General features: G+C 45.2%; 1 protein-coding gene across 43 annotated transcripts in view; it reads left to right on the forward strand.

Annotated features, from left to right (window-relative positions):
• DYRK1A (dual specificity tyrosine phosphorylation regulated kinase 1A) overlaps positions 1 to 8,381 on the forward strand; it is a 151,104-nt gene extending 142,723 nt beyond the window's left edge. For all 43 annotated transcript variants that reach the window (XM_084992126.1, XM_005670334.4, XM_084992107.1 and 40 more), the window contains 2 exons: positions 118 to 242; positions 5,111 to 8,381. In XM_084992126.1, coding sequence (XP_084848252.1) covers positions 118 to 242; positions 5,111 to 5,734 — 749 coding nt within the window. In that variant the 3' untranslated portion in view covers positions 5,735 to 8,381. The remainder of the gene's footprint in view (positions 1 to 117; positions 243 to 5,110) is intronic.
• The last annotated feature ends 2,661 nt before the right edge of the window (positions 8,382 to 11,042 follow it).

Genomic DNA, 11,042 nt, shown 5'->3' on the forward strand with positions numbered 1-11,042 from the left:
AGGTTGATAGAGATTTTTTTTGGTGATACACTTAGTTTTAATGTTACACTTTTATGATATATACTTGAAAAAAATTTACTTAAAACTCACAAGTTGTATTGTGTCCTGATGCTCAAGGTGGATCGTCGGGGACGAGCAACAGTGGGCGAGCCAGGTCGGACCCAACGCACCAGCATCGGCACAGCGGTGGGCACTTCACGGCCGCCGTCCAGGCCATGGACTGTGAGACACACAGTCCCCAGGTGAGCTGTCGTACCACCCTCTGCCGTGCCGGGGGTAGCAGTGTCGGATGCCAGGTATCTCTGGGACAGTTACGTCATTTAAAGGTTCATAGCTCCCTCATTGGGAAGGTATTCTAACTTCCTTACGGCTAGAGCAGCACATCCTAATAATCTCCTCCCTTCTTGTTTAGAAATAGCTAGCACCTCCTGAGTGCGTGCCAGCTGTCCCTCCAGGCGTTTTCTTCCTGCGTTCTGGCTCATCTACTGTGGCAGCCACTTGAGCCCTGCGCCGTTTGGATTTTCATTTTACAGTGGGCCCTGAGACTTGATAGGTTAGAATAACTTTCTGAGGCTCATGATCTTAATTGCTGCACCCTCCAGCCTCCCGTGATCTTTTAGTATTGATAGTTGTAGATTCATAGTCCGTTCGCGGTTGGATTTTCACCTTCATGTTGCTTTGTTTTGAAGGTTTTTTGTTTGTTTTCTAAACCCTTTAAGAGGGTCTGAGTAGGTACATTTTGTAAGAAGTGAAGCAGATGGAGTAGTAAAAATGTCCTTAGAGCCTTTTTGTAAAATAGTAAGTCAGTGCTCCTGAGTACTCTGTTAAGGTGTCTCAGGACAAGAGGCCAGAATACACTTGATGAGTGAAGGCAAATGGAAGAGGATGAGGAGCACGCCCTCTCTCGGGTCCAGGCCTGCTGCGCGCCGTGGAGGAGAGCACGCCCGTGGGCACCGTTGTCCCTCCGGTCATGCCCCGGCCCCGGCCCCGGCAGAGCAGGCGCCCCCGTTTCCCGGTCGCCTCGTCCCACTTGCATTCTCTTTAGTAGCTGTCTCACAGTCTTGTCCTCCTCTTAGAAACCTTTGGTCTTCCCTTCTCCCTCCTCACTCACTCACTCGCCGCCGTGTAAGGAACCGCGTTCAGAGAGGAGCGTGTCACCAGAGGCCTCGTCCAGCCTCGGCGCGGCGGCTGCTGGTCTCCGGCCCTGGTCACAGACGCGGCAGCTTCCGGCGCGGCCAGCCCGCCTCGGCCTTCCCCTCTCCTGCCTGCTCTGTCCTCTGCTCCGCTGCCGCTTGGCCGCCTCTGCTGGCTCTCTCCCCGTCGGCACCTGGTCAACCCTGGGCCTCTCCCGTTGGCCCGGGGCCTTCTCCCCCCACGTCTCTGCTGCCCCTGGGCCCTGTTTCCTCCCCTTTACGACTCTGCAGCTTCCTCCAGGGGGCTGCCTCCTGATCGGGAAACGGCTCCTGCGGAGTCACCCTCTTTGTGCCTCGCTCACATTGACAGCGCTGGCTTCTCCCTGCCCCTTGAAGCCCTCTTCTGTGCCTTTCTTGCCAGAAGGGCCCTAATCCTGGCCCGCGGCCCTTCCTTCACTGTCTCCATTTTGGATTCTCTTCTTCGGCCGTCGTGTAACCGTAGGTGTTGTGTGCCCTCTCTCTCACCTTAGACACTTCCTGGTGACCTCCCCTGCTCTTACCAGCGATTAGCTACCATCCTGATGTAAGTCACTTTGCATCTTTATTTCTGGCCTAGACGTCACTCCTGAGCCCCACCTCTTTATTTCTAATCATTTACTAGAAATATCACTTTGAAAGTCTACACAGCATGGCACAACAAATTCGTGTCCTGTAAACCACCATTTCCTCCTCCAGCACAGCTCCTCTGCTTTTTTCTGTTCTTGGTGTAAATGGCCCTGAATTCACCCCTTTGCTCAAGTCTTGTACCGGGTGCTTGGGGAGTTAATCCTTGACTCCTCCTGCCTACCCACCCACACTGAATCGAGTGGTAAACAGTATGGATTCTGACTTCAGCCTATCTTACTGTAAAGGGTGTCCTCACTTGACTTGAAGTGTTCGGTTTCATTCACCAGTCCACCTTTTCTCTTCTCTGCAGCCAGGTGAGTGTTCACTACAGCAGTCTGATCCGGCTCTGTCCCCTGCTTTCAATGCTTTTGTCTTTCGTGTTTAAAAAAAAGTGATTTCTGTGATCTGGCCCTACTCAGGTCATCCCTCATCTGCAGGCACTCTGGTCTCAGTGGCGTTTTTTTCTTTTTTCGGCAGGAGCGTCCTCCTCCCTTTGGCCTTTCTCACACCGGCTCTGCTCGGCCTCGAACACTCTTTCCTTCCCTCCCTGCTTTGGTAACTGTTACTGTGTATCCTTCGGGTCTTAGAGATCACTGCCAGGGGCTTTCCCTACCTCTTCAGAAGGAGCTCCTTTCTTCTTTTCCTTCCCTTCTCCTCCAGGTAGAGTCAGTGCTGCCAGGATACGGCTGGGTACCAGGAGGGACACAAACCAGCAAGGACCTAAGACGTGTGTACACCTCCGGCCTGTAGTCAGCAGAAGTCATTATTGCTCCTCATTTGCCTCACATCCTTTCTTACTTAATTTTTGAATAATTGAGATGTTCACGTGGTTTCAAGATAAATGTAAAAGAGGATTCAATGAAAAAAATCCTCCTTCCATGTCCTCTAGCCACCGAATTCTAAATTAATGTTACTGGTGTTTGAGAGTTTATACATATGCATGCAAATGCAATTCTGTGTTCTTCACCTAACCTTTGTACAGGCACAGTATTTCGTATCCTGTTTTTTTATTTTAACAGGTTTACATATACTTTTAAACATATATTATGGAGCTCTTTCCCTATCATTACATAAAGAGCATTTTCCTTCTTTTCGTTTGGTTTTTAGTAGTCACACAGCATTCTGTTGTTCAGATATTCCGTGAGTCATTTCAGTAGTTTTCCCTATTAATGCAGTCCCCTTTTAGCTTATTTTTAATCTTTTTTTACTACTACAAATAATGCTTTAATAAACAACTCTAAATATAAATCCTCCACACTCATGCAGTTTATCTGTGATATAAATTCCTGGACATAAGACTGTTGGATCAAAGAGTAATGTGGTTTGTCATTTTGATAACTGTTGCCAAATTGCCCTCCATATAGTTTTACCAATTTAGCTGCAGCCAGCTGAGTTTGGAGAAGCAGTCAGTGCGGCTAGTCTGAAATGACAACTGGTGTTGGACAGAGAATGGTTATATTGTTCTTATTTCTTCCTATGCATGAATTTGAGTAGGTTCATAGTTTTAAGAGCCAATGGTATTTTCTGAGAACTTTCTATTTTTCTACTGGATTATTTTCAATAATATTTCTTGAATTCGGGGTTTCCTGTTGTGACTCAGGGAACGAGCCTGACTAGTATCCATGAGGATGAGGGTTTGATCCCTGGCCTCACTCAGTGGGTTAAGGATCTGGTGTTGCCGTGAGCTGTGGTGTAGGTCACAAATGCGGCTTGGATCCCCAGTTTCTGTGGCTGTGGCCTAGGCCAGTGGCTACAGCTCCGATTTGACCCCTAGCCTGGGAACTTCCATATGCCATATGGGTGCAGTCCTAAAAAGCACAAAAAAAGAAAATTTCTTGTATTAGATTTTGAGACCACCTTCATTGAGTAAATACTTAATGGTCTTTGCTAGCCACTGGTGATAAAGACACGAGTATTGCCTTCCTAGAGCTTACAATGACACAGTAAATAAACAAAATGAACTAAATGACTAGAAATTCCAAGTACTATTACCTGGGAAGTCAGGATGTACTCTAGAATTGCTGTTTGTTGGGTGAGAATGTATTAATTCAAGCAGGCCCAACTGATAACAGACAGGGTTCCAAAATGTGGTAACTTAGAGGATGTGAAGTTTCATTTTTACACGGTAGTCTGGAGTGGGCACTGAGGTTCAGTGGCTCTCTCCCGCGGCTCGGGTTCCCACCGTCTTGCGCCATTCCTATGGGCCTGGTTATCGGCTGTGTCCAGCAGGCAGAAGGACTTGGGAGGTGTTTGTGGGCCTGAGGTGGCTGTAACATAGCAACTTGCATTCATATTCAGTTGACTAAAATAGTAACACGGCTGTGTCTAAGTGCAGGGGGGGCTGGGGAGTGAGCGTAATGCAGTCATGTGGTCAGGAAGAAGAATATGGTTTTTGAGGACAACTAGTAGCCTCTGCCACAGGAGTTGGGACCATCTTAGCTAGACTGGTGTGGGAAGACTTTGGAACTGAAATGATAAGAAGTAGGCATCCACACAGAAATTAGAAATCGAGCCTTCTAAGCAGAAGGGAACAGTAAGTGCAGCTGCTCGGAGGCATTTGAAAGATGTTGACCTGGTCAAGGTAGAGCAGAAGAAGGAAGACCCGGTGTAGTGGGGACTCAGGTGGCTGGACTGAGCGGATTGTTTATGGATTCTTAACCCACTGCACCACAGCGGGAACTCCTGGATTTGTGTTTTAAAAAGACTGTTCTTGCTGCTCTTTGGAGAATGGCTTGGGGAAGGGGAAAGATGGGAGTTGAGTAGGAGGCTGTGGAATTAGTCTAGGCAAGAGATGATGGTGGCCTAGGATAGAGTTATGGTGGTGGAGATAGAGAAAAGAGGCCGGATTTGAGTTCTGTTTTAGTAGTACTTGTGATTGTTTGGATGGAGGAGTGGTTGAACAGCTAGAGGGGTAGTGGTGCTTCTCTTAAAATAGGAAGGATGGAGAGAGAACGGGCTCGAGGGGGAGAGTAAAGAGTTCCCTTTGGACCTGTCAGATACTTACAGTCTGGCTCTTTCCAGAAAAAATTTGCTGAAACCTGGTATAAATAATGCTTCCGAGGAAAGAAAGTGGCCAGTAAAATATATGCGCCTGTTCATGGGTATAACTTGCTAAAAGTTGCAGCTTTCATGGTAAAATCGTTTTCACTCTTGAACATATTTGGAAGTTTATGTTATAGAACTATCTAACACCTTAAAACTTCAAAACCCTCTTTCTGATCAGTGCAAATGCTGGCATCATAGCTGTTAACTGGAAAGTAAAGCTTGGAAACGGCACTCTGAATACCTTGTTTTAAAATCTGTTCTTACAGGTGCGTCAGCAATTTCCTGCTCCCATTGCTTGGTCAGGCACTGATGCTCCTACACAAGTCACTGTTGAAACTCATCCCGTTCAAGAAACAACCTTTCATGTAGCCCCTCAACAGAATGCATTGCATCATCACCACGGAAACAGTTCCCATCACCACCACCACCACCACCACCACCACCACCACCACCATGGACAACAAGCCTTGGGTAACCGGACCAGGCCAAGGGTCTACAATTCTCCAACAAATAGCTCCTCTACCCAGGATTCTATGGAGGTTGGCCATAGTCACCACTCCATGACATCCCTGTCCTCCTCAACTACTTCCTCCTCGACATCTTCCTCCTCTACTGGTAATCAAGGCAACCAGGCCTACCAGAATCGCCCAGTGGCTGCTAATACCTTGGACTTTGGACAGAATGGAGCTATGGACGTTAACTTAACCGTCTACTCCAATCCCCGCCAAGAGACTGGCATAGCTGGACATCCGACATACCAATTTTCTGCTAATACAGGTCCTGCACATTACATGACTGAAGGACATCTGACAATGAGGCAAGGGGCCGATAGAGAAGAGTCCCCCATGACAGGAGTTTGTGTGCAACAGAGTCCTGTAGCTAGCTCGTGACTAAATTGAAACTTGAGTTTGTTTCTTGTGTGTTTTTATAGAAGTGGTGTTTTTTTCCAAAAAACAAAGTGCAAAGCTGCTTGAATCAGAAGGAGATTAACACACTGAACCGCTACAAGAGGGCAAAGCTGACTTTTTTTTTTTTTTTTTTTTTTTTAACTTGAAAAGATTGCAAAGGGACAATGAAGTTTTTAAAAGAGCCATGTCCAAACCCATCTTCATGGATAGCTCAGAGGTGTCCTCTTTTTGCCTCCCCCATTTTAACTTGCCACATCCCAGTCATAGTGGGGTTTTTTGTCTTTCTATTCCACAGACGTTATTGTTCAGATGTTGGTCTTGATCATTTGCCAACTAGTTTTAAAATAAAAGGCACTGCACATAATTCGCATAAAGGGCCCCATGAGGGTGTTTCTTTCCCCTTTTTGTTTTTCCTTTTTCCCCCCCGTTTTTGTTTGGTTTGGTTTTGTTTTGGGTGGGGGGTGGGAAGTTTGGTTTTTGAGTCCTCTGAACACACTTGGGTGCGGAAATGCAGTACTGTAAGGAAGAGGGACCTCCCGCTCACACCGACATCACCTTCAGCTGTATGGAAGGGACGGCTGTATTGGAGTTTGTAAGGCACAGTAAGCATGCTACGTGGCGGGATCAGAACTCTCCTGTCTGAACCTACTGAGGAGCAAAGCAGCAATTACCTGGGGTCCTGTGGGTCTCCCGTTGTCGAGGCCACAGTGAGATAGTGATGGAACGTGACTGGTCTCCTAACCAAGGTGCACTGAGAAGCAATCAACGGGTCAGTCATGGCCAGTCCTGGGGAGGTCTGAGTGGTGGTCTTTGGGATAACCTTTGGCCTTATGGATTTGGACTCGAAATTAGAAGAGCCTACCATTTCAGATGCAATCACTTTTGGACACGCTTTTGCAGACAGTCCTTAATGCTGAAAACACAGAGAATGGGTAATTCAAGAGGCCTTTCTTTTAAAATAGACTTTTGTGACCCACTAATTGTAAGGTATTGCAAGGTCACTTTGCGTGTGTCATAAAGTTGACTTCCTTATTGGTTGAAGGTCACAGAAGTAGTGGTTTGCTTTGATGGAAATAGCTACAGCTGTGTCCCTTCCTGCTTTTTACTTTTTCTTTTGCTTTTTCTCGGCACGTGGTATCTCCACCATTTCTTCTGCACAAAGATGTCTTCTGTTCATCCTGAACATTTTTAAAAAATGCAGAATTTTATGTGACTGCTTTTTTGCCTCACAATTATGCTGTGAATTTTACAAAAATTTATTTTCTTTTTTGATAATTTATTGTACCAAAGCTGTTTTTATAGCACATAGATGTCTGTAACCAATAATGTAGCAGTTCTGCACTTTGACACAAGGTGTAACTAGACCATTTTTAAATGTCAGTTGAAAATTATGGCTGTACTATTGCTTAAACAAAACTGGAACTGTTGTTGAATCCATAGCCAATACATTTACAGCAAATCTGTGTACTGAACATAATAGATTGACATCTAATTCAAGATGACAACATCTGTTACATTCTAAATGTGTTCAGGCTTCTGAAGGTAAAGGGACACTGGATCCAGAAGCTATGGAACCAGCAGTTGATTCTTGTATTCCTGATTAACCTACTTGTAGACTTGAAAGCAAGACCTTGATTGCACCACCAGGTCCAAAATACGAGCACGAGTGAAGCAGAACTCTCACGCATGACCTGAAGCGAACAGGCTGGTGTCTAACAGGTGCCTAGTTTTGAGATTATGCTGCCTTAATGTAACACAGTCTGGCAGTTGCTAAATTTGTGTTCCCATTTTTAAATTGACCAATTTTACGGTGTTATACATTTGAGCGGTTGAATTGGGAGAATGAAGATAAGGAATTTACCTGTCCAGGATCAAAGAAGCCTAGAAAAGAAGCAGTAATCTACCTCTGCCAATAACCCTGTTCAAAAGAAACTCCGCAGAACACCACATTACTTTTTATTGGTCAGTCCCCTGGGGCTGACTAGGTCAACTTTTTCCGAACAAAAGCAGGTTTTTATATGTCAACAGTGACAAAAGAAAGGCTTAACACTCTGTGAATGTGAATGGAAACTCGGGAATATCCGTTTTTATAAACCACAAAGTTTTTTGTTGTTAATCAGGAAATGCATGTTTATTTTGTAACCAAATGTCAGGCCTGTGGATGATTTTGAACTTCCTAGTTCATAAAGGTTTACAGTGAGCAAAAGGAGACCGTCCTGAGCCCAGCAATATCAGGAGGAATTCAGTAGTTGCTGCCATTAGGAACATGAGGTGAAGATACAGGGGTCAGGCCATTTTTTTCTGTGCTGGTTGCCACATCTCAGCAAGCACCAAAAACGAAAGCAGTTTTTAAACCGCTATTTACATAAAGGAAATCATAAAATCCAATGCTTCTGCATACTGTGTTATGTTACAGTCCAGTTTTGTGTGCTTTACTACACGGTTTGGTTACAGGACTTCTGTGCATTGTAAACATAAACAGCATGGAAAAGGTTAAATACCTGTGTGCAGATTGTAAGATCTGGTCCGGACTTGCTGTGTATATTGTAACGTTAAATGAAAAAGACTCCCCTTTGTATTATAGTCATGCGGTCTTATGTATGATAAACAGTTGAATAATTTGTCCTCAGACTCTTTACTATGCTTTTTTAAAGTTAATTTAAGAAAAATGTAAACATAGTTAAAAAAAAATCTTCCTATGCAATTTAGCTGGTCCAGGTGTTGGTCTGGTAGGTAGGCTCCGTGTAAGCTGAGCCAAGTGTGTAAAAAGCAAACTAGGGGTCACTTTGACATAGACATTCAAAAACCTTGGAAAGTAAAAATTGGAGGTTTGACAGATGATTTTGCTTTTTAAAAATTGCTTTTTTAACTGAATGGTTAGTATATTCACCTTTTCTGATTCAGAGTGCGAATAGTTTGTAGTGTTTAGGACGGATGTGAGATTTAAGTGATTTTCTCTAGGTTTTGACCTGCTTGGAAGCCAGAAGAAATACAAGTATTGTTCCTCTTCCCCAGATTGTGGTTTGGGGGCCCATGAAGGACTTTTCCTGTCCAGAGTCTAGAATTCCTGCCATAGTGAGTTAATCCTGACCTAAAGCCTCCTCTTTTTTGGACTGAACCCGCATAAGTATATATGAAAGCGGCTTTCAGAGGGCAAAAAACTTAACTGTGGAAGTCAACTGTGATCCCATAAAGTTACACTTACCACACGTTTGAAAGAACTTCCTTTAGTGTTTTCCTTAGGGTACTGGGCACATTTCATTTTCTGTATAACATCAGACTCCAGAAAATCTAGGCTTATTTCTGTGTAGTAGTATTAGGAGGACATGTGAAAAATTAAGGCTGCAGTCATTCTGGAAGGCTCACAAGGTAACTGTTGCGTTTGTCACCGCCCCCTCTTTTCCACCTCCTCTGTTGTTGAATGCATTCTTCTAAGTCTTATGATAAGGAAATACATGCAGCGATGAGGTAGTAAGTGCTAAATTCCTTCTGGGTCACTTCCCCAGCTTCCTTTTGGCCTGCCTGTACTTTGTTATCTCTCAGGATGCACGTTCAGGACTCAGTTTAACATCCATTTTTCAGTGGTGACCAAAAAACGTGTTAGATCAGACAGCGCACTCCAGATACGGAACTTGGTCCTCGTGCCATATGTGAAAAAGGGTTGAAATCTTAAGATGAAGGTTGGGAGGAAACCTGACTTTGGTATACTGAGGCTGTACTCAGAGTGCCTCGAATCCTCGTTGGGAAGCCTTTGGTGTCAGGAAGGGAGTAGTTCTCACTTTCTTACCCATGGATCTCCTTCCCTAGACTTGATTCCTGGGTGAAGACATCCATCAAGAAATCTTTAGTACAAAGAACAAGGGGAGAAACCCCAAGAAAACAGTTTATCTTGATCATCCCTCATGATGCATAGCAGTATCTTGTCCGTGTGTCCACTAAGAACCAGCCTGAGTGTCACCTGGGCCTTCATTCTCTACGAGGCATTTTTACCTTTCCTTAGGTCTAAACCACTCGTTCTTTGTGGAAGACTCATTTCCTAGGGTAAGTGGTCGTTTGTGTGCTTGTCTCTCTCTTTGGTATTACGTACAGCCAAGGTCCCGGATTTCAGCTCCTCCCAGTAAAACATGATCAAACGGTGTTCTTTTGCATTCCCCTTAAAACAGAGAGCGCCCAAGGTATTTGTCATCAATTTGTGTTCCCAATTTCCTACCTTAAATCTTTAAAGAAAAAAATTTTTTTCTTCAACTAAAACACACCAAACAACTTGAGTAGAACCTCACAGGTTTCACTATCAGTGTCTTTACCTGAAAACACATGGGGTTGTTTTTACCCCCGTGGTTTCATACCTTGAGGTATGACATTTCGTTAAGAAGTGAGAGGGGTGGGAATGAAAAGGTTTCAGTGGCAGTGCATTGCGGATCCCCGCCACCTGCAGGACTTGGGGCTGCTGCTTGGGCACAGTGACGAGGGCAGAGGAGCTCTCCTTTTTGCTTTAACTGGGTATCACCGTCCCATCTCAGCAGGGTTCTGGAAGAACAGAATGCTAGAGGAGGCGTCGTGGTGGCTAATACAACGTATTTTAAGTGTGGGGCAGGAGGAGTGGTGGCAAGGCTCCTGGTGAAGGATGGAGGAGATGGGGAGGGCACAGCCCTTGAGGGAGGGCACACCTGTTCACGGTGGGAAATGGCACCCTTGGGTGACACTAGGGGGGCCCGGGGGGACCTCGTGTTCCCACATCTGGAGAGAGACTCAAGGGATTTTCAGGTTGCAACGTATAAAAAGACCATTGTTGGGCTATCTACAATTTTTTTTTTTAAATTACTTTCTTGGGGTTTTTGGTTTTTTGGTAAATTTTACTCCCAGTATTTACTCATCAATCACTATAATTGCCTCTGTATTCTTTAGCTGAAGCTGCAGTCAAGGGGAAGTTTCAGAGCCAAAGGAAAAATAGGAGAGCCAGCCCTGGGTGTGTGGTCATTCATCACCAGGCTGGGCCAGTTCAGCCAGTGTAGCCGCTGTGGCCAGAGGCAGGGTCCTTAACTGCCCAGGCAAGAGGTGGGAGAGCTGAGCCCAAGGGTGAGGGAGGGCTGCCCAAAAGGAGCAGCTTGGCCAGGAGAGTGCTGAATTGGTTAAAATTGAGTGCAGGGTGAGTCCAGGCTGATGAATTGGTGAGTCACTCCGGACTCAGGAATGCATAGCAATGTGATAGTGAGGTGGGTGAGGTTGAGGCTTGTCAACTCCCTTGAAACTGAGATGACTTCAGATGATGTCCAAGGGTTATTTATGTTCT

Source organism: Sus scrofa, chromosome 13 (genome assembly GCF_054392235.1).
Source record: "Sus scrofa isolate SSC_HxYL_T2T_F1_AM1 chromosome 13, Sscrofa_HxYL_maternal_Yorkshire_Landrace_v2.0, whole genome shotgun sequence".
Lineage (NCBI taxonomy): Eukaryota > Metazoa > Chordata > Mammalia > Artiodactyla > Suidae > Sus > Sus scrofa.